The following is a 27,485-nucleotide window of genomic DNA, read 5'->3' on the forward strand; positions in this document are numbered from 1 at the left end:
CCCATGATTATAAATCATTCTCCTATAAAGACACATGCACACGTATGTTTATTGCAGCACTGTTCACAATAGCAAAGACTTGGAACCAACCCAAATGCCCATCAATGGTAGACTGGATAAGGAAAATGTGATACAGACACACCATGGAATACTATGCCGCCATAAAAAGGATGAGTTCATGTCTTTTGCTGGGACATGGGTGTAGCTGGAAATCATCGTTTTCAGCAAACAAACACAGGAACAGAAAACCAAACACTGCATGTTCTCACTCATAAGTGGGAGTTGAATAATGAGAACACGTGGACACCAGGAGGGAAACATCACACACTGTGGGGCCTGTGGTGGGGTGAGGGATAGGGGAGGGATAGCTTTAGGAGAAATACCTAATGTAGATGACAGGTTGATTGGTACAGCAAACCACTATGGTATATGTATACCTATGTAACAAACTTGCATGTTCTGCACATGTATCCCAGAACTTAAAGTATAATAATAATTAAAAAAAGAATGGTATCAAAATATTTTTTCTTACTTCTGCTCTCTCCAGTTGTAATGGTTGTATTAAAAATAATGTTTAATATCAACAATACCAAATAAAATGTTTGTTTTCGAAGTTGAGTAAGAATACATTTATTGTCTTTTTAAATCTACTTTAAATTAATTGTTTATTTTTTATAATTACTTTTAAGTCTCAAATCAAATGCCATTTCTTCACTTTTCAATTTTAAGTGCTTTATTATTTAAATTGCACTTATGCTTGAAATGATCTCTTTTACTTATTTACTTCTTTATTTATTACTGCTTATTTGTTTATTCACTTATTTTTTAGTTATCTTGCCAGTTTTGTTTGTCATCATTGCATTAACAGCCTGGTTTATAGAAGACATAAAATAATCGTTAATAAATACACTGTTACAAAATAAAAGCCACTGCTTTGATACCTATAAAATGTACCAATATCTTGAAATTAAAAAATGATGGACTATTCTGTGTTCTCGGTTGTCAGCAATTGACAGAACCAAGGCATTCCCTGGTCAGGATTAGGCAAATGCTTAGCTGAGTCCTAGGGGTTTCAGGGTAGTAAGGCATGATGGCTTCCTGCTTCAGTCAAACCAATTCTCACTCAACAGTGTTTCACGGAGATGTTCTGCATAAGCTTTTGTTTGAAGAAAGAGTTCCATTGCTTAAAAATAGGAGGTTGCAGTACAGCGATTTTAAAAACCCCACTGTTTTGGGGAATTTGAAGCAAAAGGTAGCTGAAATGAGTTTACATTCTAAGCTATATTTTTCCCTTTAAAAGTTAATGTGCTGTCTTAATAATGATTTTATACTATAATGACATAAAATTATTTCTGCCTTGGTTTGAAGATTTGAACAATTTATGCTTTTTAGAATTTTGGAGATAAACTGAAAATCTTTTACCTTTGGTTATATTAAAAAAAATGTAAGTTAAACCTTATATTGGAAAATGAGAATTTTGGTTTCAAAGATTTCTTCTTCTACTGTGTTAATCTTATATTTATATTTTATTTCCTTCTCTATAGAGAGAGCATATAAAAACATGTTCAGTGTTTCTTTGCTTTCCGAGTTACATTTTATCTTGAGTAGATTTAAAATCAGATTAGCTGTAATAGGATTCCAAGATGTGGGCAGATGTCTACTTGTCACAGACAATATCTCTTGCAATCAGCTCCTTCATTATTTCATTTGCACCACCATAGATTGGCTGAACTCAGGCATCCACATAAGCTCTGGATAAAATGGAAGATGATTTAATAAATAAATAAAAGATACTAGAAAATGTAAATTTTGTCTCACCAGGTAACTATTAATTAAACTATCAATTTAATGAAATACAAACAATAAAAGTCCTTCATAAATTACTTGTTTTTTCAATATAGCATTCATCCTAAATTGGAATAATAGTAAAAAAAACTATTAAGATGTTAATAATCTGTATAGCTTTATTTTAATTTTATTAAAGAGATTATAAATTTGAAATAACAGTAAGTATGTTTCATCTGATTTAATTTTGTAAAATTCAGCACATATAACACTCTTAAAAAGTCTGTTTTAGATTAGGAAATGCACAGACTGTCTTAATTTCTTATATGTTTTCTAAAAAAGTTGAAATCCATTTGTTTTATAGAAAACAAAAGAAAAAAATACATATCTTCTAGCGCTCCCACCACCACTATCAGGAATATAAACTGATGCTTTAGTTTAGTTAATATTTCTGGGAAATATTATTTCCCAGAAAGTTAGCAAGTAACTTGTTTTATGGAAATGGTTAATAGTTAACTTCAGCGATGTGTGGAATTAAAATACGAAGTGGTTGAGTCCATTGCCATACCCACACCAAAGAAAAGCCCCAACTATCATCAGAAGTTCATTTTTGATAGTCATGATAACAACCCTGCCATTGTACAGTTGCTTCTATCTTTTCTCATCTCATTTTATCCTCTTAGCTCTGGGATTGGGGAGGGATAAATGTTAATACTGTTTTCCTGGTAAAGGAACTGAAGTACAGAGAAGTTAATACATTTCCTAATTAATGGTTGCTATTTGTCACTAACATATCATTGGCAAACTGGAATGAGGATGTAGGTATCCTGCCTCTTTTTCAAATATCTTTTTTGTATATCACAACACTTTCATTGGACAAAAGCACTAGTAATTGAACTTTGGACTTTCTTAGTAGACACATTCAAAGGAGTTTTTGTTTTTTTTTTTCCCCCTCAAGTATAATCACAGTGTTTTGTTTTGTTTAAATTTGATTTTTTTTTTTTTTTTTTTTGAGACAGTGTCTCAATCTGTTGCCAGGTGCCAGGCTGGAGTGCAGTGGCATGATCTCGGCTCACTGTAACCTCCGCCTCCCGGGTTCAAGCAATTCTCCTGCCTCAGACTCCTGAGTAGATGGGACTACAGGTGCATGCCACCAAGCCCAGCTAATTTTTGTATTTTTAGTAGAGACGGGGTTTCACCATGTTGGCCAGGATAGTCTCCATCTCTTGACCTCGTGATCCGCCCGCCTCAGTTTCCCAAAGTGCTGGGATTAAAGGCTCTCTAAGAACGTACCAGATTTGAACTCATTCTTCTCCATATTCATCAGAGTTCCTTACAAAGAAATGGGCACTCAGTAAATATTTATTGATATGATTTACTATATTACAAAGGAAATTTAGAATCTCGGTACTTTCTGCTGAAAGCTTTAAAAGCTTGAGACATTTACATTTTCAAACATTTTTTTTTCTAAACAGATTTTACTCTGCTCTACAAAATCTAGCACCTGCATTTTGAGGACTTACCTAGTGTAAGCCCATTTCAACAATCCCAAGGCATTTAGATTATTTTGTTAATGGACTAGACTTCTTTTCACATTAAAGCAATGCCAGTGGAGTAGACAAAGACAGAGATTAGTAGACCTTTTATATGTTACTAATTAAATTTAGTCATCAACTAAAATTAACAGTGAAAGGCAGCAGCAGAAATGTTTAACCACAGTGCAATGAAGTTCTATATCTAAGGCTGCACTTCCTAGCATGGTAGAGAAAATCCTCAAATGGCAAAGCTTCAGCCTCTCTCCTCGGGCTCGAACCTAATGAGTAAGACTGAAATACACCCACATGCTAAAGACCAATTATTTAAAAAGACAAAAACAAAAAAAGCAAAATAAAAAAACAGAGAAAGCACCTCTTTTATCTATGAAACCAAGACGCAGCAACAGCAACATATATATAAACTAATGTAGTTTAGTCTGCGGGATATAAGAAACACAATTAGAATGATTTTTTTCTATCAAAGCAAAGTCTATACATTACATCCACATATTGCCTAAAGTGTCCATGTGACTTTTTGTTTTTTGAGACAGAGTCTCACTCTGTCGACTAGGCTGGAGTGCAGTGGGGTGATCTCAGCTTACTGCAACCTCTGCCTCCCGGGTTCAAGCACTTCTTGTGCCCCACAAGTCACTGGGACTACAGGTGCTGGCCACCACGCCTGGCTAAATTTTTTGTATTTTTAGTAGAGACAGGGTTTCCCCATGTTGTCTAGGCTGGTCTTGAACTCCTGAGCTCAGGCAATCCCACCCGCCTCAGCCTCCCAAAGTGCTGGGATTACAGGCATGAGCCAGTGCGCCTGGTCTAAGTGGCTTTTTTGATATTAAGTGATATATGGAAAGAGAAAAAGTAGGCTACTTTAAAAATTGATACAATCTTTGAACTAACAAACTGGCCAAGAAAGGTAATTATTGTTTCTTAAAGGGAATTTAAGTCTCTTAAACTGAAGCCAAAGATTTCAAATAAGCCATCAAGCTACAATGTTTGCTTGGTATCAGCTTGAAGGAGTTGACTCTGAGAAAACAGAGACCAAGGCTTATGCCACATTTTAATCTTAAGCCATTTAGATGGTTGCCTTCTCCCCACCTAATAGGCCTTTCTTTAGAATGTAAACTAAAACACACAAACATTGAGCCACTATATAGCTTCTGCTCTTAATGTAATTTTAGTAAAATACTTCTTTTTCTCACTAAGGACTATAAATACATTAAATGTTTTCAATTATATTTACCAAATAGGTAAATTTGAAATCATTAGGCTGCCAGTTTGAATGTGGGTTTCATAATTTTTCCCTTTAGATACTTTACATTAAGATAAAAATCTTAAAACATTTTTAGAAGCCTATAGCATTCTTACTCTCAGATTCAGACCAAATTGAACTTTTCTGTATAAATAAAAAAGGTCCTTGAGAAAATATTCTAAACCAAAAACATTGCTAAGTAACAAGAAAGATATATTTTCTAGGGTGATGAGGAGAAATGCTATGGGGAGGCTTCTGAGGCAAAAGACTATGCTAAGAGAAAAGGAAATTCTGGAGATTAAGGAGGAAATGCGGGTGAGGACAGTGCCTATTTACAAATTAGTACTGCTTCAAACTGAGAATATTCACATATATTATGATAAATAAAAAAGATATATTTGATTTCTTTCCATTTGAAGGAAATAAAAAATGTATTTCTAAAAATAAAGATTTTTGATTTATTTTTTACAACAAAACAAATAATCAGATATTTAAGATATGTGACAACTCAGATCCTTTGCATATGCCAGTTAATTTTTCTGTACTGCTTTTTTTTTTTCTAAAGTAGTATTTGGCCAGACACTGTGGCTTATGCTTGTGATCCCAGCACTTTGGGAGGCCAAGGCAGGCTGAACACTTGAGGCCAGGAGTTAGAGACCAGCCTGGCCAACATGGCGAAACCACACCTCTACTAAAAATACAAAAAAAAAAAAATAGCATGCACCTGTTAATTCCAGCTACTCTGGAGACTGAGGCACAAGAATATTTTGCACCTGGAAGGCAGAAGGTGCAGTGAGCCCAGGGCATGCCAGTACACTCCAACCTGGGTGACAGAGCAAGGCTGTCTCAAAGTAAAATAAAGAATAAAAAAATTTTCAAAGTAGTACTTGTCCTTCTACATAAAGATTCAAATAAAGCCAAGCATTAGGCTTTTGTATACTGGTCTCTTTACTTTCTTTAAGAAAGATAAAATCCCAGTAGTGAGTTGATTAAAAAAAGCTGTTTCCATTTGCTTGAACACATTCTGTCTGTATTCAGCTGAAAAATTCAAAAGATCGCACACCTCCTTTCCCTCTACATTTGATGTACAAAGTAAAGAAATTTTCCTTTTTCTTCACATCATAAAGAATAGTGTGTCAGAACAACCATACTTACTTTGCAATTGGGTACTCCCACATGCAGCCCCAACCTCCATGGAGCTGTATACAGTCATAAGCTACACTATTTTGTAAATCAGATGTTCTAAATGACTAAAAAAAAGGTAGAAAGAAATGTTTGAAATGGATTTTCATGAGGTGCTTCAAAACCAGAAAACTAATTATTTACAATTGTTTATATGTGCACATTTATTAAGCAATTAAAATGGCATATTAGCTAAGGAAAGAAGATGATAAAAATCACATGAAATAAATTTCAAGAGAATTTTCATATAAGAATACCTTCTTCATCAATTACATTTCTTGCCAGGTTTTCTTAAGGCTAGAAACAAAAGGTAGAAAACATGATTAGGTTTCAAAGGGCTAGAAAAAGATACAGTAAAGACTTGAATATGTTCTAATTTATTTGGATTCTCTATATGATTTAAATTAGTCAAGCACCTAGTTCTTTTTGCCCTTGTATTATGCCTTTTTTCTCCAATGATGTCACTTTCTACTTGAAGATCACGATTCTGAATTTCAGTATAAAAAAGCAATTTTTTAGGGCTCTGATTTTGCAGAAATAAATTAAAGGTAAAAGTGAAAACCCAAGAGGGCAGGCTAACAAACTATATGCTATCATATAGAAAACATTACAAAATTATATAGAGAATAATATTTCTGAAGTGTGTGTATGAGTATTGCATATAATGTATGTATACATATATAAACATGCAGTGCTTGAGAAAAATTCTGATTATATCACAATTCTAACTATTATTAAAACTCACAATAGAGATTTTATTCACCTTAACATAAAAATATGTTAGTTCAAAATTATATTCTACTTACTTTTCTTTTCTTTATTTCTTTGTTTGTTTGTGTATTTATTTTAGTGATGGAGTCTCACTCACTCTATGGCCCAGGCTGGGTAGAGGGGCACAATCAAAGGTCATTACAGTCTTGAACTCCTTGAGGGCTCAAAGGATCCTCTCACCTCAGCCTCTGGAGTAGGAGTGATTACAGTTGCAAGCTACAGTACCCTGCTACTTATTTTGCAATAGTGGGAAACATGAAGCAAAGATAAGGATAGATACTTTTTAAAATTTAAAGTAACTTTAAACTCAAGCTATATGACAGCTGAGGATGTTTCTAAGCCATATATTAACAATAAATTTTTTTTTTTTTTTCCGAGATGGAGTCTCACTCTGTTGCTCAGGCTAATGTGCAGTGGGGCAATCTCGGTTCACTGCAACCTCTGCCTCCCGGGTTCAAGCAATTCTCCTGCCTCAGCCTCTGAAGTAGCTGGGATTACAGGCATGCACCACCATGCTCAGCTAATTTTTTTGTAAAGTAGGGATGGGGTTTCATCATATTGGCCAGGCTGGTGTTGAACTCCTGATCTTGTGATCTGCCGGCTTCAGCCTCCCAAAGCGCTAGGATTACAGGCATGAGCCACCATGCCTGGCTAACAATATAATTATCAATAGACAAGGCTTTGGAGACAATAATATTTGAAATTTGATAATTTTTTATTTTTTGCAAGTATTTTAGTAAAATATTTACCAGGCTGTAACTAGTTGCCTCCTGTGCTTCAATGTGAAATACCAGCATGTCTATAAACCTGGGGTTTTCAAATAACAAGGTCAATGGCTATCCAAACCTCTCTTTTTCCAAAAATATGTAAAAAATTTTTTTACACTTTTTTTCCACTAGTCAAAGAACTTGTTGTAAATGTAAATATAAAAAGTCTCCCCAAAAGTACGAGTTCCTAGTAATTCCACATTACTTTTCAACCTAGCAATTTTATTATTATGAGATCATTACATAAAGCACAAAATATTTCTCCTGTCCTACTTGTAACTGAACTGAACACAAGTTAATGAGTAATGACAGGAATTTTTTTCTAGGTTACTCTTGGGCTAATGATATGTGAGAATGTTTGTTTTTAAAAAGAGGAAACCAAATCTACCTCCCAAATCTGATTTAGATTATATATTTTTAAACCTTAAAATATACAAAAGTCTTACATACAGGGATCTTTTTTGATCAACTCATCTTTAACACCATTGCTAATAATCTTTAATTCAAATCAAAGTCTTCCTAAACTTAATAGGATTTTTAGTTTCCATTCACTTATTAGAGCCTGTGAAACTTTGGACAGCCAGTTCTTTGTGAATTTTTTTTTACATCTGGAAAGCACCTTAAATAGAAGAATCCTGTCCAACTTAGTCATTTCACAGATAACAAAAACATTTTCCTGGATGTTTAATTATAGTTATTTAATAAAAGAATTGGACTCTATCTTAAGGTTCCTAAATTTTACTCTTCTCTTTCAGCCTCACTATACTGCCACTCTTCAGATGATTTGAAATTAAACTATGAATTGAATGAACTAATGTTAATATTGATGACTATCTTATCAATATTAGTCTTCATTATCCGACACTTAATATTTTATTTTCAATAGCAAGTTAAGAAATTAGATATTAACTTTGCTTGCCTATTAGGATAAAAAATTCAATGCCAACTTGAATATTTTTTTAGCATGTTATACATATGTTTAATGGGACTTTTCAGCATTTTTTTAAAAGTTGAATTTTACTTTTATTTTTCATTTCACAGACTTCTTCCTATAGAAGATCTTCAAGGCTAAGATTAAAATGGGCAGAATTCCATATCAGTCTGAGCATATACCACACTCTAATTACGGTAGCATGCCTACCAATATTTTGCCATGCAAGCAGTGGCAGAGTCTAAACGTTTCCTTTCATGCAGCTGGAGACAGCTGTCCACAAATGCTCTGGTTTCACATATATGTTTTTAATTCTGCTAATTTATGTTGCACTGTCTTGAATTTAAAGGAAATAAAAGAAAAATGTGAGCATGGTAGATATGTAAACTTTAACCCCCTTAGCATATCAGAAATTATACAATAAAAGATCTTTAGGGCAAACAAAAGTGAAATTGTTGGTTTTTTCCTCCATAAAGAGGGCGTATGTTACCAAATCAGCTTATTTTAAAACCCACTATATTTCATTGCTAAGCACATTTGTACTAAAAGATGCAAAAATAGTTAAAAACATAAATAATGTCGTTTCAGAGTCTAAAACGCAGACAAGGCAAACTGCTTGAAAACAGCATGACTTTAATGTATGAGCGCCATCTGGTGGTACACTTATTTAGATACAGCTGTTGAAAACACCTATTTTCCTCCAGAGACTAAATCCTTGAAGATTTTTTTCTCTATTAATTAAATTAAGTATCGGATTTTGCTACTCTACTTCTAACATTTGGAGGGACAAGGAGGTTCTATATATGTTCATAAACACATCAAAATATCTATAAGACATTATTTAATATTGCACAGTATTTAATATAGATCTGTAGAATGCAATAGAATAAAATCAAAGTACTAAAGAGATCAAAGTCCAGTACCCTGATCCTCTTTCATCTCTTCACATTATCCCTCCTGATAATGGTTTGGCTGTGTCCCCACCCAAATCTCATCTTGAATTGTAGCTCCCACAATCCCCATATGTTGTGGAAGGGACCTGCTGAGAGATAATTGAATCATAGGGACGAGTTTGTCACACGCTGTTCTTGTGATAGTTGGGATCATGAGATCTGATGGTTTTATACAGAGCAGTTTCCCTGCACATGCTCTTCTGCCTGCCATCATGTAAGATGTGCTGTTGTTCTTCCTTCATCTTCCATCATGATTATGAGGTCTCCCCAGCCATGTGGAACTGTGAGTCTGTTAAAACTTTTTCTTTATAAACTACCCAGTCTCAGATATTTCTTCATAGCAGTATACACCTATACTATACACCTCCAATACCTCTCAATAGCTTGTTTAGCAGTGCACTGAATGGTCTGGGATTATCATTGTTAATATAGCTATATACCTACCTCCTCCTCCTGGCCATGGACAACCCGTTAGTATTTTTGGAAATCATTCTATTTAGACCATTCTCAATTGTTCCTGACTGCTCTTGCTTCGATCAAGCTTTATTTCATTCCTGGCTCTAGGCTGTCACACTCTGAACTTGGAGTTTATATCTGTTCTCTTTTTCACTGACTTTTGAGTCTCCCTTAGGAAATTGGCTTGAACTTGAAATACTGGCTTCCCACTTTGGGTAGCCTTCAAGACTACACCCCATTCTAGTTGATTTCTTAGGTTCAAGGCCCAGATATGGTCAGCAGGCCCTATCTTCTTTGTGAAAATTAAGATAGAAACAGAGTTCTGATCATTCTGCTGTGAAATGAGTGAGAACTTCACTGTGGCTAATAGAAAGCATACACATGGAAAGTTCCTGACAAAGGTTGTGCAGTGAAACTCAAACTAGAAATTAAATATATACATCTGTTTGGTAACACTCAACCCCAAACTTCTAGAAGTTAAAGTAAAGTACTAATGTAATGTACTGTCAAGTCCAAAGCCACAGCTGTGTTCTCAAAGGAGGGTGGTGGCCAGATTCTCAGAAGATGCAGGACTTGCTTTTAATGTTGGCTACAGCAATTCTCAGGTTATAAAACGGAATCTTTCAGTGTCATTGTTGTGTTTAATCAGCACTAAGTTTCCCACTCCCACCCCACACATTCAAATTTACTCACAGACAATCTAAAGATGGAACAACAACAACAAAAGAAAATAAATGGAGAAATAATCTATACATCGAAAACAGGTGAGTATTCTATGAAAATCCCTGATGATGGTTTCTAAGTTTAGTCCTAGTATAGTTCAATGACACTATGTATGACACTTTATTTGGAAAATAAGGGTGGATCTAACAAGTCTCAAGGTATGTTTTTGCCTACATGATGCCATATTTGAGAATTTATGCAGTTTTAACAACATGAAAGAATAAATATCTCTAAGCCTGATTCTCTCACACAAGAGCTGTTCCTTTGTAAATGCTGGAAACTTCTAGAAGTTAAAGTAAAACTTCAGACCAGAATGGAATGATTTAGAATTCTTGCATCAGTGCATTCAGTGAAGTCCAGCGGGCTGAGAGAATAATGTCTCCAAGAGTACATAATCTACTCTCTGGGGATAAAAAGATTAAAAATGTACATATTCTTGCCATTGGGTTGAGTGTTACCAAACAGATTTGGCCTTTGCTTTTCACTGCAGACACTGCATTATGTTTTCTGAAATCATCCTCTAATCAATGGCAACTAAAACTTGTAACACACATTATTATCCAAGTACTCCTTATATTTGTTAATAAATAATACTACAGCTAGCATTAAAAAATTATTCTGAAGTTACTAAGTGGGCTGGATGGAGTCTTTTTCAGAGTTGTAAATGACAGAATTCTTAGAATCATAGAATGATGGAACTGGAAAACACCTTGGAGAGATTATCTAGCCCAGTATTAATTTAAATAACAGCATCAGTTATTCTCATATTTCACGGTTTAAATTTAAAAAAATGAGGTTTGCTATTTGACAGTTAGTTAATTCCATGCTCAAGGTCTTAAGAAATGGATATTCCTGTTTTAGAGACATGCCAAGAAGAAGTATTATTATTTTTTTCCTCTCTAGTCCTTTCCCCAATACTTCGTGCCCTTAGAATTAAGAACATACCACACAGGAAATGACTAACCAAGAACTCTCATTAGATTAGAAAAATAAACATTCCATTTTCACTTCATTGCCCACTGAGTGAAGGAAATAGGAAAAGAAAAAGGGTCCATCTACTTTGCACTTCTGGGCAGTAATTACAGTATACAGGTGAAGAGTATAGGTTCTGGAATTGGAATACGGGTATAATTTGGGGCAAGTTAACCTCTCTACACCTCAATTTCCTTAACTGTAAAATAAAAATAATGAAAGTATTATTTAGATTTGTGAAGAAAAAGAATGAGACAATTCACTTAGCAGTGTCTGGCAGATAAGAGAGCAGTCAAGCAATGATAGTCATTATTATTTAACATCTGGATTTTACTATTTTATTATCTATTCCATGGAAAAATCATAAGATTGACATAAACTATGGATAGCATAGATGTTAAAAACCCAATAACTATTGCTACATCTGTATGGTAGGCTTCTTTTCTAAAAAGAAAATAAATTTTGTGAAATGCATTTCAGATGGTCAGAAAGCCCCAATATGTTCAAAATTCAAGGATGACAAAGAGAATGGAAACTGAATAGTCATATAGTTATAAAATTACATGTGACCGAGTATATTGTAACATTTAAAGCTCTTCTATTTCAATTGAATAACTAGAACCAGAGTGTAACCAGTTTTGTAATACAAGGTATAGGTATATATAGTATTGGTTATTCATTGTTTCTGAATATATTCCTAGCTTGAAATATGAAGATATTATTCAAATGTATTTATTTAGATAAAGTAGGAAGATCAGAAGACACATCTCAGAAATCTCAAAACATACACACTTCCTTGGAAAACAATACTACTAGCTATCCATAATGTGACCCGTGGAAGTAGAATGCTACTGCCACCTATGGAGATTTTAGGGAACTACCTTTGAAAGGAGGCAACAATAAAACGACACTTTAAAAAGTAATAATTAAAAATTATTTATTTTTTGCAATTAAAATACAATAAATACATACTTTAAAAGAATCCTTTTCTCCTATGGGAAAACAATACGGACCACTTTTCTATTTCCTTAATGGTTAAATGTCAAATTACATGATTTCTGAGCCATTCAGGCAATCTGGGTAATATTATAGTCATCTTTGTTGTAATCTAGTATGAAGTCCATAAACACAGGAAATGTAAATTTCCAAAGGAATGGAAATATGTCTGTTGGTTCAACTGTTATACCTTCAGCCAAAATAAGGCTAAAGGTATATTTTTGATTTTGTTTTTGTTTTTGCCGGGAGTGGGAAGTCAGGGTCTTGCTCTGTCACTCATGCTAGAGAGCAATGGTGCGATCTCACTCCCTGCAACCTCTGCCTCCAGGGCTCAAGCGATCCTCCCACCTCAGCCTTCCGAGTAGCTGGGACTACAGGCGCACACCAGCACACTCGGCTAATTTTTGTATTTTTTGTAGAGATGAGGTTTTGCCTTGTTGCCCAGTCTGGTCTCAAAATCCTGGGCTCAAGCAATCGGTCTGCCTCAGCCTCCCAAAGTGCTGGGATTACATGTGTGAGCCACCATGCCTGGCGTTGGTATAATTGTTTTAGTAAACATTTTTGATGTGAAAGTGATGGTGGTTGGATTTCAGAAGCAAATGATCCTGATTCCATTTTCTGTACAGTTGAGAAAATCAGAGTATCAAGTGGTATCACTTCCTTCATGTTGCCAGGAGTCTAGTGTGTGTTTCCAGAGTCACACCCATAAAATTATAGTTGAACACATTACCCCTTAGGAGGCAATCAATGTATATTTGTTCAGTGAAGCAGAAAGGAATAAATCATATTTCAGTATTTCTCAATGGGAAATTATTGATTTTTTGAGTGAGACAATTAGTTGTAATCCAAATGTGAATTATAGGACATTTAACAACACTGTCCTCAAGGGCACTACACAAGTTATACCTCCAGTCAACTGTGCACACCCAACCCCACCTCATTCCTGACATTTCTAAATGCCTGAAAGGCATTGAGAACCACTGATATGTGTAAATCAGTGATCCGTAAATAAAAGGGAATATAAAGTATAATATCCCTGCTCTTAAGGAAATTATAATTTAGGCAAGCCAAGTTATACTGTTTTGTTAAATGTTTTCTTGATTGAGTGTGTGCCTCATTTTTATAGATTCAGAACATAATCTATAAAATTAGATTGACATAAGAACATAAGATTGACAAATTATAGAGTATAGATTTTTAAAAAACCCAATAACTATTGCTGCATCCATATGGTAGGTTTCTATTCTAAAAAGAAAATAAATTTTGTGACATGCATTTCAAATGGTCAGAAAGCCTCAAAATGTTCAAAATTCAAGGATAACAAAGACAATGGAAACTGAATAGTTATATAGTTACAAAATTACATGTGGTCAAATATACTGTAACATTTAAAGCACTTCTATTTTAATTGAATGGTTTTAGGTTTGTTATGTCAATAAGAAAGTTAGGATGTAAATAATTTTTTTCAGGATGGAGAAACTTAATTTGATACCCATACAGGTAGCAAACGGCTCCTAAAACGACACAGAGAAGGTCTAGATCAAAAGCAAGAGTAAGAAGATGATAAAAAGGTCTCCCATATTGAAACAAAATGGAGCAAGGTATTATGTAAGAAATATGCAAAATAAGGGTAACAGCTAATTTTAGTGAGGGCTTACTTTGCCAGGCAATATTTGAAGCATTTTATGTATATTACCCTGTCTGATAGAGATAGGAGACAGCTAGTGGTCCCTGGTGAAAGCCCACCTTCAAGCCTAAACAGCCTAAAGGCTGAAAAACCTGACTACTGGTCCCAGATGAAGCCTGCCCTTTCCTGACTGATTCTTTCTGAATAATTCCCGCCTGTGTACTGGGGAGACGGGGTGGAGCCTCAGGGAGTTCACATCTTTGCAGAGGAGAGGAGCCTGGACTCTCCTGTTCCTGTGTGGTGACCTAGGATTCAATCTGTAAGGCGGAATGAAGACCTGCTAGCAGGACTTTCTCTGGCTTTGCCAAGAGTCCCTTTTCTCTTTTGATTCAGTAAACCCTGCCCTACTCACCCTACAATGTGTCTACGTGCCTAATTCATCCTGGTCATGTGACAATAACTGAGTTTTTTCTACAACATAATCCTCACAGTAACCCTATGAGGCAGTCTCTGATATTTGCAAATAGGAAAATATTTTACAAATATGTACAAATGTTACAAATACTAAAGATTTACAATCATAAGATTTTACAATCTTGCAAATCAAACACATTTTATAAATTTACAAATAGGAAACTATTTTTGAGAGAGAGAACACAACTTGCCTAGACTACAGAGATCCAAGTAGCTGGGTTAGGACTTAAACCACAGTTGAATGTAATTTCTATAATGTTGGTCCTGAGAAACCACCAAGCTGTTTCATTTCGACATTTCCCTTCACAAAACCTTTCAGCCAGTCATTCTACTTAAAATTTTTAAAGTCAAATCCCAACTCCAGGTTTTTTGTTGGTGAGATGTTTTGCCCATTTGATGACTGCATGAAGGAATTATAAACTATTCCTTCATTTAAAAAGAAACTATAGGGTCTAAAATTTAATTAGCATATTGAATGACTGTGGTCACCATATACTGAGTTCTTTTGCAAATACCCTCAAGTTCCCGGGAAAACTCCACCCTAGATAAACACAATCATCTGTCTTTTCTGTATGTTTGTACCTGGGAAGCTAAACTCTTATCATAAGACTGATTCATATGCAAAAAGCAGAAGGTAGTTAGTTTAGTTTCTCATTCTGAAGAAGGTATTTTGTCCTTCCCTCACCCTCTCCAACACCTCCATGCCTCTTTCACTCACCTGTCTTTCAAGGATGAACTTTCCCTATTGTTATTATTTATTTATTTATTTGAGACAGAGTCTCGATCTGTCACCAGGCTGAAGTGCAGTGGCGCAGTCTCAGCTCACTGCAATCTCCACCACCTGTGTTCAAGCGGATCTCCTGCCTCAGCTGGGATTATAGGTGCGCACTACTACACCCAGCTAATTTTTTGTGTTTTTAGTAGAGACAGCGTTTCACCATGTTGGCCAGGATGGTCTTGATCTCCTGACCTTGTGATCCGTCCACCTCTTTAAGCAGCATTTGGTCCCACTCCCTACTCCATGAAATCCTCTTTCCTTCCAGCTTCTGAGACAAAGCTCTCCTGATTTGCTTTCTCCTTTCTAACTGTTCATTCATTCTCAGTTATCTTACAGGCTCCTCCTTTTCAGACAATATAAATTCCAAATACAAATTCTACCTTTAAATCCTTTATTTTTATGAGTGACTGCCTTTCCTAAATCTTTTAAAGTTTTTAAGGGATGAGGTCTCACTCTGTTGCCAAAAATGGAGTACAGTTTCACAATCATAGTTCACTACATCCTGGAATTCCTGGGCTCAAGCTACCTTTCCACCTTGGCCTCCCGAGTAGCTGGGACAGAAGGCACATAACACCATGCCTGTGAATGACTACCTTCATTATATATATGTAATTTATTTAATTTTTTCTTCTCTTTATTCACATACAAGTTAAAAAAATCCCTAGTTGTTGATTTTAATTTATTGATCTCTGCACACTGCATGACTCAATATGTGTGTGGAAAAACACATCTTAAAGTGCGTAAGTTAAAATCTACCTATTAATGTAAAAGTAGCCTTAGTCACTTTAATTCCATCATGCTGGTGATATTCTGGCAGTCACTAGGCAGCAGTATCTCCTTATGCTGGCATCTGAGGCTCAATAATCACTTGTCAACCATACTCCAAAACCATAGCTGTTTAGGGACTGACCCTATGTGGCTAAAACTTTTGGGACTGAACTTTATACTTTTCCCTTTGAGTCACAGTTATTATTTTAAAACTGGCCAACTGTCAAATGTTTTTCATATTTCCTTACAAAGAGCTAAAAGTTTTGAATTGTAATTAAGAAGCTAAAATCATTCTAAGAAGGAATCACAGAACTGAAATACCTGTTTTTCCTACCCACTTTATAAGCGTCAATTGGATATCACTGAGTTCAGTTATTTACTTATCTAGCCTATAAAACGCATACTTTCATTACAACTTTAATACTCAAATGATTAGCTATTTCGCAAGTTTTGCATGTATAAATTTGCATGAATAATATGGAAATAGCATGTTTCTATATTATTCTATTCCAATTCATTATTCAATCAAAAGATGGACTCTTACCTGTGGAGGCTTTCATGAGATAATAGAAGCCTTTATTCTCTTCTCCAAGTAGGGCACTAGCTGGCAACCATACATCTTCAAAGAATAGTTCTGCAGTATCCTAAAAGACCATACAAAAAAAAATGTAGAGAATGATCTCATTTAAATCTTCCGATAACTCAGTGAATATTGAGGTGAATATTATTGTTTCCAAAAAAGCAAAAAACCAATTGGAAGCCAAGCAGGAGTGGTTAATGGACACAACTAGTATGTGGTAAACCAGGAATTTGAACCCACATCCATCTGATTCTAAACCTAGTGGCTTTCCTACTGCAATACACTATCATTCCAGCTCTAATATTGTCCAGTTCTCAAGATACTTGGAACTAAGGATTTCTAATACATATTAAGCAAAACATGTATTTTTGGTAATGTATAGAAAAAACATTTTCTGTTTTTACTTCATATTTTTCTTTAATACATTTTACAAATAGATGGCTTATTGCCATGCAGATAATTTTGTCATTTCTAAAGCAGACAGTCAAAATACCTTGATTCATTTCTATTGCTGACCATCAGAAAGAGATAAAATAGCATAAATGGGAATAAATCTCCATTACCACATCAGAAAAGCATGTTTTAGAAATTCAGCATAGGAAGTAAAATTGTGCCACATGTAATCCTCTATATAAGTCTCCTATCTGATTAATAGTAAACTTAATTAGTATCTGAATATGATTTACATTATCACTCACCTGGGCTTTTAATCCCATTTTATGTAGCTTTTGTCCCTTAATAAATCCTTTCCTTCCATTTTCCACCAGAAAAAGGCTAATACCATGGGCAGGGGAGTGAGCCTCACGATTTGTGATCACAACTACAATCACAAGGTCGCTTAACCACCCATTACTGATGAACACCTGCAAAACCCCAAGTACGTATTAATGCATCATGATAATTCAAGCCTATGTGCAAGTTATGATTGGGAGAAAGCATATTCGAGAAAACAAAACAGATGACATACTTGATACCTCTCTCTGTGCCCTACCAAATATCTGCAGAGTTGACTGTTCACACATGATGTTATCAAGGATCAGGAAAAAATTACTTAATGCTTCAAAGAACGAAGCCTATAGATTTTATTTTCACTATTAATATTACACATAATAATAACAGAGATTACTGTGTTCTTTAAAAATGAAACTAAATTGTTTATTATGATCATAAATTGTATTTTAGAAGAAAGTGACTGATAAGAAAATCTGGCTGGGCCCGGTGGCTCACACTTATAACCCCAGCACTTTAGGAGGAAGAGGCAAGGGGATCATTTGAGTTCAGGAGTTCAAGACCAGCCTCCCCAAAAGAGAAGAGACAAAAAACGAAAAATTAGCTGGTGTGGTAGTGTGCGCCATTAGTACAAGCTACTCAGGAGGCTGATGCAGGAGGATTGCTTGAGCCCAGGAGTCTGAGGTTGCAGTGGATTATGATTGTGCCACTGCACTCTAACCTGGGTGACAGAGTGAGACCCTGTCTCTAGAAAAGAAAGAAAAGGAAAACAAAAAGAGAAAATCTGCTATAAATTGCACTATACTATTTATTCTCAGATTTATCAGTTTTTGAAAAGGACTATTTTTGATTTTTATAACTGATATCCCGATTTATCAGTTTTTGAAAAGGACTATTTTTGATTTTTATAACTGATATCCTGCTTCCTTTGAAATGGCCTAAATGAGAAAATATGACTAAGGAGGGAAATATAACAAGCCAAATGAAAGGGATTATTAGATGATATTGATTCAGAAAACAAAATATACCCAGAGCAAATAATAATTCTCTTCTCATTCTGCATCTGTCCTGGTTCATCTCAATCACTTTCGTGGCTTGGGTCACCCTCTACATGCTGATGACTCCAAATATTTATCTAAGCCACATTTCTTTACTTTTTTTTTTTTTTTTTTTTTTAGAGACAGGGTTTCTCTCACCCAGGCAGGAGTGCAGTGGTGTGATCATAGATCACTGCAGCCTCAAACTCCTGGTAAGCCACATTGCGTGATAGGACCTGGACATTTATACCTACTTGCTTCTGGATAATTCCACCTGATGACTCATGGGAAGGACATATTCTTTCCCACCCTTACTCCTAGCCAATCCTGATTATCAACCAATTTCCCCATCTCAATGAATGTTTCAATAAATCACACTATCATCTTGCTCCATATTCAGTTCAGCATCTAGTTCTTTCTGATCCATCTTAATACTTTTGAAATCTATTCACTTCCTTTCAAGTCTATTGTAATTACCTTATTTCCAGCCCTCATCCTTTCTTAAGTTCCTACAACTGATCTCTCTATAGCTGTATCATTCATTATGATGTCAGAGAGATCTTTCTAAATGTCATCTGATCATATCACCTTCATACTTAAAAATTTTGAATAGCTCCTAATAGGCTTCAGGATAAATTCAAAACCCTTAGCAGGAAATAGAAAACTTATCACAAACTGCAACTAGCTTACCTCTCCTTACCTACCTTATTACTTGTCCCACTTCTCCCAATTCCCCGTTCTCCAGTCAGTGCTACTAAATTACTTGCTGTCCATCACATTTTGAGGTTTTCCTAACCTGCAAGTCTGAAAACCTTGTTTCCGCTACTTGGGAAAGGACCTTTCTCTGCTACAATGAATCCTACTCATCCTGGATGGATTCAACATCAGATTGTCCAAAAAGTCTCAAATTCTCCAGACTAGGTTAAGTGCTCCTCCAACACCTCAAATTTACCATGATTTTAAGATTTATCAAACTGTATTCAAATGATCTGTTTTTATCCTCTCCCTTTGAAATAGTAGGTGTATAAAATGATGTTAGTTACTCCCATCACCTAAAATGCACAGCACTGACACATACGAATAATGAAAAATGCGCAAATAATGCTAGTGTTGTCTACACAACAGCAAATGAAGATAGTGGTAGCAGCATGGTTATAGGTGACGCATTAAAAGGTCATCAACATCCTTCCTTACTAGGAACTCTTAGCCATTTCCCACTCATCTATCTACCTTCAGTGCTTAGAATTCTCTTTGGCACAGAGAAGGCCAAAGGATGTTTAAAAGATATATTTTGAAAAAGATGTTCTTCAGAGAAATTCTATACATCTTGGCAAAAATATTTTTTTAACAGTATAGCTCCATTACACCACTCCCTTGCTCAAAACCGTATAAGTCTACCAAGTTCCTACCTTTCTGTGTAGTTCCTAACATCTATATAGCTGCCACAGTTGAAATGCTCTGAGAGTGCATTTTTGCTTGTTTTGAATCACACAGCATCCAGGAATTAGCATCTACTGTATACTTTTAAGATGGTCTCATACATGTTTTAACTATAGATAGTAAATAAACAATGGGATAGAAAGGAAGCAGTTCATTGGGCAAAAACTATTCACTTTAATATTCTGATCTCAATTTGGTAAAATCAAGTAGGGTTCTCCTGAAGTTCTTATTGGAAGTAATTAAAGCAAAGAATTAATAAATCCTGAACCATTTCTACAGTAGTGTGACCTAATGTGAGTGTTAACACCATGGTGGATTCCCCTTTCTTTTTTCTTTTTTTTTTTTGAGACGGAGTTTCGCTCTTGTTACCCAGACTGGAGGGCAGTGGCATGATCTTGGCTCACCGCAACCTCCACCTTCTGGGTTCAAGCAATTCTCCTGCCTCAGCCTCCCGAGTAGCTAGGACTACAGGAACGCACCACCGTGCCCAGCTAATTTTTGTATTTTTAGTAGAGATGGGGTTTCACCATGTTGACCAGGATGGTCTCGATTTCTTGACCTCGTGATCCACCCGCCTTGGCCTCCCAAAGTGCTGGGATTATAGGCGTGAGCCACCGCGCCCGGCCGGATCCCCTTTTCTAATAGAATTTTATGAGAATTCTTCTTGCAAGTGGATTTTCTCAGTTTATTTTCTAATTACGATACTCAAAAGTTTAAATAGGGCTGAAATTATCCCTAATGAGGGCCAGCATTTTTTTGGGGGTGGGAGAATATTAAGTGCTTATAAAATAACAGAACTTCATTGCAGACATTATAAAGATAGTATGTAAAGTTCTAAAGGAAAAGGAAAAGATATTTCTCCATAATTACATAATACAAATATCATTGATAGTTTCCTTTCTCATTTTAAAATTTTAATGTGGTAAAAATTTTTCTCTACTTTCATTCTATAACCTGTTTTTTCACTTAATGTATAATTATTTCCTGTACTGTTAAAAACTTTGTGTTGCTAATGTTAATTGCTGCACATTCATTCAGATGCACTGTATTTGCTTACCCATTCCTTTACTTTGACTTGTTTTCATATTTTTGCTATTTCTGAGTTTTTGAAACAGTCAGTGGTAGTTTTCCCGGGTGGTTCCCACAGAACACAATAGCTGAGCAGACCAGGCCTGCTTAGAGAGCTAGAGGCATAAGAGAATGTGGTTCCCATTTCACTTCTGACCAAATATCCCACTGTCCTTTCAAAAAGGACTTCTGTATGCCAGGAGTTAACTGATTATATGTTGGGGCTATCATCTGTTTAATTATAATTCTTGGGATAAATTATTTAAACAAATATTTATTAAAGTATATTTGAAGAACACCAGTGATTCAATTTTGTAAATACAGAGATATTAGCCCAAATAAACATATAAAAACTAATTTTTCAACAGACCTTGGCACATATTTTCAGAAAGATTATTTTAGAACTGTAAAGAAAATGAACATCTTTCCTTCACATAACACTTAGTCAACAACAAATATTTACTGCGTATATACCAGATACAGTTTTAGGTGGGCAATATCACTTACTCTTGGTGATATTGAATGCATTTCCCCTCAGTGATATCAGGGCTCCTGAGCCCATCTGTAACCTTACTAGGAAGGGTTCTCCAATTCTATCAGTGAGTTGGTTGAGCTAGAAGAACTGAATCATTCTCAAATGGCTCTCAAATTCTATCACTGTATCACTGATATCTTTCTGTCCGAGATTTTTTTTTTTTTTTGAGAGAAGGTCTTACTCTGTCTCAACCTCCTTGGCTCCTTGCTGAAGCAATTCTCCTACTTCAGCCTCCTGAATGAGTAGCTGGAACCAAAGGGCATACCACCACATCAAGCTAATTGTTAAAATTTTTATTTTTGTAGAGACAGGGTCTCACTTTGTTGCCCAGGCTGGTCTCAAACTTCTGGGCTCAAGCAATCTTCTTGCTTCAGCCTCCCGAAGTGCTGGAATTACAGGTGTGAGCCACTGTGCCTGGTCTTCTCCTAGAATCTTTTGAAATTCTTCTTGATCTATATGAGAAAGCTTTTCCCCCAACTTTCATCAAAATAAAGTTTAAGTATTATTAATATTTGTCCCATATTTGAGCAATATGAGCCTCATCTTCTCTTTTTCTGGTTTGATAAGGGCTGCTTGGAAGTTAAAACAACCTTTGCCATATTAGTGAGGGGGTATACAAAATGAAACATAGAAGAAGCTACCACAGATCTTAAGTAATATATGTTGTAAATTTATTGTCTCCAAAGCAACTTAGGTAAATTCAATTCCTTCATGAGTCTCTAGATTTAATAGAATCAAGGAGTTGTCTCTGAGATGTTGTCACTCAGGGGATGACTCTAAAAAGAAGGGCTATAGAAGTCCCTCTTTACACACCTTGCTTCCATTGAGAATCCAGTCACTTCCTTCCTTTTTAGCATTTGTTTTTTACTCCTTGTAAGTCACTGCAATTGAGAGAAAGGATAAAAAAATTCATCAAATGATAAAAATTAAATTATGCAAATTCTATCTGTATGTAAATGAGATTATTCAAACTGGCTACACCACTATAAAATTGCCAAATATTAAGAATGTTTGCACAATTGCACTGAAAAACCATGCTGATCTATTATATTCTAAAGCAGTTATACAAATGAATATATGATTAAGATTATATAAACTAGCCAGATTTTATAGAGTACTACGACAAAGCCCAGCTAACATTCAAGACCCAAAATGGGACTCACATAACATTTCAAAGCTCACTGTATCCCTGAGATTACGTGTCACTGTGTACTTTGCTGCCTTTAAACACATTGGCTCCCTCCCCTGTCTTTACTGATCAAAAATTTAGCTATTAGGCAGGGCACGGTGGCTCATGCCTGTAATCCAGCACTTTGGGAGACTGAGAGAGGAGGACTGCTTGAGCGCAGGAGTTTGAGACTAGCCTGGGCAACAAAGCTAGACTCTATCTCCACAAAAAGTTAAAAAATTAGTTGGGTGTGGTGGCACATGCCTGTGGTCTCAGCTAGTTGAGAGGCTGAAGTGAGGGGATCACTTGGGCCTGGGAGGTTGAAGCTGCAGTGAGCCATGATCATGCCACTGCACTCTAGTCTAGGTAACACAGTGAGACCTTGTCTCAAAAAACAAAGAGTATACCTCAAATGCCATTTTTTCTAACAAACCTGCTCTAAACATAGAAGAGGTTATTTTTCCAAATATGAAAGAAAAAAAATTAGTAAATACGATATTAAAAATACAAACAGCATTCCAAAGGAGAAAAATAATTTAAAAAATAATTTTATCTCCTAGAATGAACATTTTAAAGGTGTATCTTTCCAATATTTTTTAATGCACTTAACCATACATATTTAAGCATTTTTATAAAATTGCAACCATATGATTTTGATCTATTAACAATATCTAATGTTTTTCTATGAGATACTTCTTATTAGCTACACAGATCATCATCATGGATTTACCATAATTAAAGAAAATCCCCTATTGTTAAAACACTTAGGTCCCAATTTTTATTAACATCCTATAATAAGCAGCATTGTATATAAATAATCCACATTACTTGCAAAATTTTTCCAATTCTTCTTCTTTATGTGGTTGATATGGTTTGGCTCTGTGTTCCCACCCAAATCTCATGTTCAATGATAATTTTCAGTGTTGGAGAAGGGGGCCTGCTGGGTAATTGGATCATGGGGATGGACTTCTGCCTTGCTGTTCTTGTGATAGTGAGTTACTACCATCAGATCTGGTTGTTTAAAAGTGTGTAGCACATCCCCGTTCTCTCTCTTCCTTCTTCTCCAGCCATGTAGGACATGCCTGCTTCCCATTTGCCTTCTGCCATGATTGTAAGTTTCCTGAGGCCTCCCCAGCCATGCTTCCTATATAGCCTGTGGAACTGTGAGTCACTTAAACCTTTTTATTTACAAATTACCCAGTTTCAGGTATTTTTTAATAGCAGTGCAAAAACAGACTAAGATGGTGGTGTTTATATTTCATGCTCCTTGGCATTTTGGTTTCTTTGAGACCTAGTTTCACTCTTATTGCTCAGGCTGGAGTGCAATGGCACAATCTCATTTCACTGCAACTTTTGCCTCCCCAATTCAAGCAATTCTCCTGCCTCAGTCTCTCCAGTAGCTGGGATTACAGATGTATGCCACCATGCCTGGCTATTTTTTTGGTATTATTAGTAAAGATGAGGTTTCACCATGTTGGCTAGACTGGTCTTGAACTCCTGACCTCAGGTGATCTGCCCACCTCGGCCTCCCGAAGTGCCGGGATTACAGGCACAGCACTGTGCCTGGCTGCATTTTTTATTAAATCACTCTCTGTATTAGGCTGAATAATGTACTCTGGAGTCTGTGCTACCTTACATGGAACAAGGGTCCTGCAAGTGTGATTAATTTAAGGATGTAGTGATAAAGAGATTATTATGAATTATCTGGATGAGCCCTAAATTCAATCACAAATGTCCTCATAGGAGAGAGGTAAAAAGAGATTTCATAGAAGAGAAGGCAACGTGACCACAAAGGCAAAGACTGCAGTGATTATGCAACAAGGCAAGGAACGCCAACAGCCAACAAGAGAGAGAAGAGGAAAGGAGTGGATTCACCCCTATAACCTCTGGAGGGAGTGTAGCCCTGCTGATACCTTGATTTGGGCCCAATGATACTTATTTTGGACTTCTAGCCTTCAGAACTGTAAGTGAATAAATTCCTGTTGTGTTAATCCACCAAGTCTGTGACAATTTGTCACAGATGCCATAAGGCAACAAATATACTCTCTTAGAGCATTCACATTGAATTTCAATTAGAATAAAAAGAAATTATCTTTCCCACATGCCACACTTATCTGACTCAAGGTCTTGGAGAACATGATGTGTATCAAGATCATATTTCTATGCTCTGAGCCTAGCATATTGCTTTGTACATAACAGGCACTCAATAAACATTTGTTAAATTATGTTACTAAAATGCCAAGTATACAGAAAAGAAAAGAAAGCAGGCCTGACACTACTATCCTTAGAAAGGCCTCTTATAACATTGTCCGTGGCTAGCATCTGAGAATCTGGATTTCAGGAGACTTCCCACAATTCCCAGTACTCATAAGCGTGCCTTACTGTCTAAACCATTTGTGCAAACAATTTGGCTTATGCGGAATACCTGCTTTCCTTCTGGGGATCTCAACTTTTGGTACATGCCAGGGAGAAGATGCCTATATGACCAACTTCCAATAAAATCCTTGGACACCAAGTCTCTAATGAGGTACACTTTGGGGCACAACATTTCACACATGTCACAACTTGCTGAAGAATTAAGAATGCTCTGTATGACCTCACTGGTAGAGAACTCCTAGAAGCTGCTATTGGTTTTATGGGACTTCACCTATGAGAGTCTCCCCTGGCTAATTTTGCATTGTGTCCTTTACTATAATAAGTTGTAGCCATAGGTACAATATATGCCAAGTTTTGTGAGTTCTCCTAGCAAATCATTTGAACCTGGTAGTAGCCTTGGGGACACCCCAACACATGAATACAAAGCTTATCCATTACGCATCTAATCATTTCAAATATCACGTAAGTTTCAGAAAGATTGTATAATACAGAACCACCTATCTGAAACACAGGTCAAATGACACAGGTATGTGAACCAATCTGTAGTCTGATTATCATCAAAAGGGCGAATGCAGATTGGGAACATTTTAAAGCTGAATGCTATTGTATTCTTTTTTGTTGTTGTTTTTGAGATGGAGTTTCACTCTGTGGCTGAGGTTGGAGTGCGGTGGCACGATTTCAGTTCACTGCAACCTCCGCCTCCCAGGTTCAAGAGATTCTCCTGCCTCAGCCTCCCAAATAACTGGAATTACAAATGCATGTCCTACCCATGCCCAGCTAATTTTTGTATTTTTAGTAGAGATAGAGTTTCACTATGTTGGCCAGTCTGGTCTCAAACTCCTGACCTCAGGTGAACCAACTGCCTTGGCCTCCCAAAGTGTTGGGATTACAGGCATGAGCCATGGCACCTGGCCTGAATGCTACTGTATTCTAACATCACATTTTCATCATAAGTACATATAAAGTATCGGTAACTGAAGTCTCTACACAGTTTATTAAAACAATTCTTCTAAGTTTGGGTGCTGTGGCTCATGCCTGTAATCCCAGCACTTTGGGAGGCTGAAGCAGGCGGATCACCTGAGGTCAGGAGTTCAAGACCAACCTGGTCAACATGGAGAAACCCTGACTCAACATGGAGAAACCCTGTCTCTACTAACCCTGTCTCTACCACAAATACAAAAAATAGCTGGGTGTGGTGGCAGGTGCTTGTAATCCCAGCTACTTGCGGGGGTTGAGGCAGGAGAATAGCCTGAACCTGGGAGAGATTGCAATGAGCCAAGATTACACCATTGCACTCCAGCCTGGGCGACAAGAGTGAGACTCCGTCTCAAAAAAAAAAAAAAAAAAAAAAGAAAAAGAAAAAAATTCAAAGGAAATAAAGGTAATCACATAGCTCAGTTTGTAAATTTTTCCTAAATTTTTGAATGGTATATATGAAATATTAAAAATGAAAAAGTATATCACTTAGTAAAGACAACAATTTAGACCCTCACAATAATCTTAAGTATCATTATCTCAATTTCACTGATAGAGACATTAAAGCTCAGAGATTTTTACCCAAGATTACACAGCTGGTGTCAGAACACTCTGGCTCTAAAGCTGTCAACAATTTGCTCTATGTACTTGGTCAAAATACTTCATTTATTATTTTCTGTTTTCTTCTTATGTAGAAATCATATCTCTATATTCCATATATCTTTTTATAATAGCCACATAATTAAATCAACAAGAGGTCAGGCGCAGTGGCTCACACCTGTAATTTTAGCACTTTGGGAGGCCGAGGCAGTAGGATTGCTTGAGTTCAGGAGTTTGAGACCAGCCTGGGCAACATAGCACAACCTCATTTCTATTTCTTTAAAAACTAACAAAATAAAATCAACATGAAAGCATTTATAAAATGCTAAGGTAATACAACATATAAAGATACATAATGATGTATAATGAAGCCTCCTATGTACATGGAAACAGAAAGGGCCAGTGAAACTCTGGATGTTTTTCAGCAATTGCAACATTGTGTGTGTGTGTGTGTGTGTGTGTGTGTAGGCCAAATCCAAGTAAAAATACAGACAGTGCTCAATTCATCTCTGAGGGCAAGCAAAATGAACCATATTCCATCTTCTATCTTCTTTTCTTCTCACGTGTTTTTCCCTATTTCATGCCAATTTCATGCCATAATTCCTCAATATTCTATTACTCTTCTTCATCTGTGGCTTTTCTATGTTCTTATATTCTCTCACCCACATGGGCTCTTTGCTCACCTCTCTAAATACCTGACTTACTTACTATCCTCTCATGACTTTCAATGACCTTGCAATAAAAGAAAGAAAGAAATCTGTTTATTTTCTCCATCTTCATTTTCAGGTTTCCTTCTTAATTATAGACCTAACCACAGATAAGGCCAGAGAATTTAAACAAAAATCACATGAACCTTTGTTTGCATGTGTAAGTTTAGAGATAAATCAAGATCTCATTTATTCTATTGCCTCTTTGTGAGAGCTAACATGCAATAGCTGGAAGTGGAACATGCTAACCACAGAGCTAATGCAACTCCAATGTGAATATTGGTAGTCAGCCAT

The 27,485-nt window shown here is 36.1% G+C and overlaps 1 protein-coding gene across 1 annotated transcript in view; it reads right to left on the reverse strand.

Annotated features, from left to right (window-relative positions):
- Nucleotides 1-1,623: 1,623 nt before the first annotated feature.
- The window catches only part of ACADL (acyl-CoA dehydrogenase long chain), a 35,549-nt gene continuing 9,687 nt past the window's right edge, over nt 1,624-27,485 (reverse strand). The window contains 6 exon segments of the mRNA XM_017973186.5: nt 1,624-1,751; nt 6,018-6,057; nt 16,521-16,620; nt 17,255-17,419; nt 22,179-22,229; nt 22,231-22,246. Of these exon segments, the coding sequence (XP_017828675.3) occupies nt 6,026-6,057; nt 16,521-16,620; nt 17,255-17,419; nt 22,179-22,229; nt 22,231-22,246 (364 nt within the window). The 3' untranslated portion in view covers nt 1,624-1,751; nt 6,018-6,025.

Source organism: Callithrix jacchus, chromosome 6 (genome assembly GCF_049354715.1).
Source record: "Callithrix jacchus isolate 240 chromosome 6, calJac240_pri, whole genome shotgun sequence".
Taxonomy (NCBI): Eukaryota; Metazoa; Chordata; class Mammalia; order Primates; family Cebidae; genus Callithrix; species Callithrix jacchus.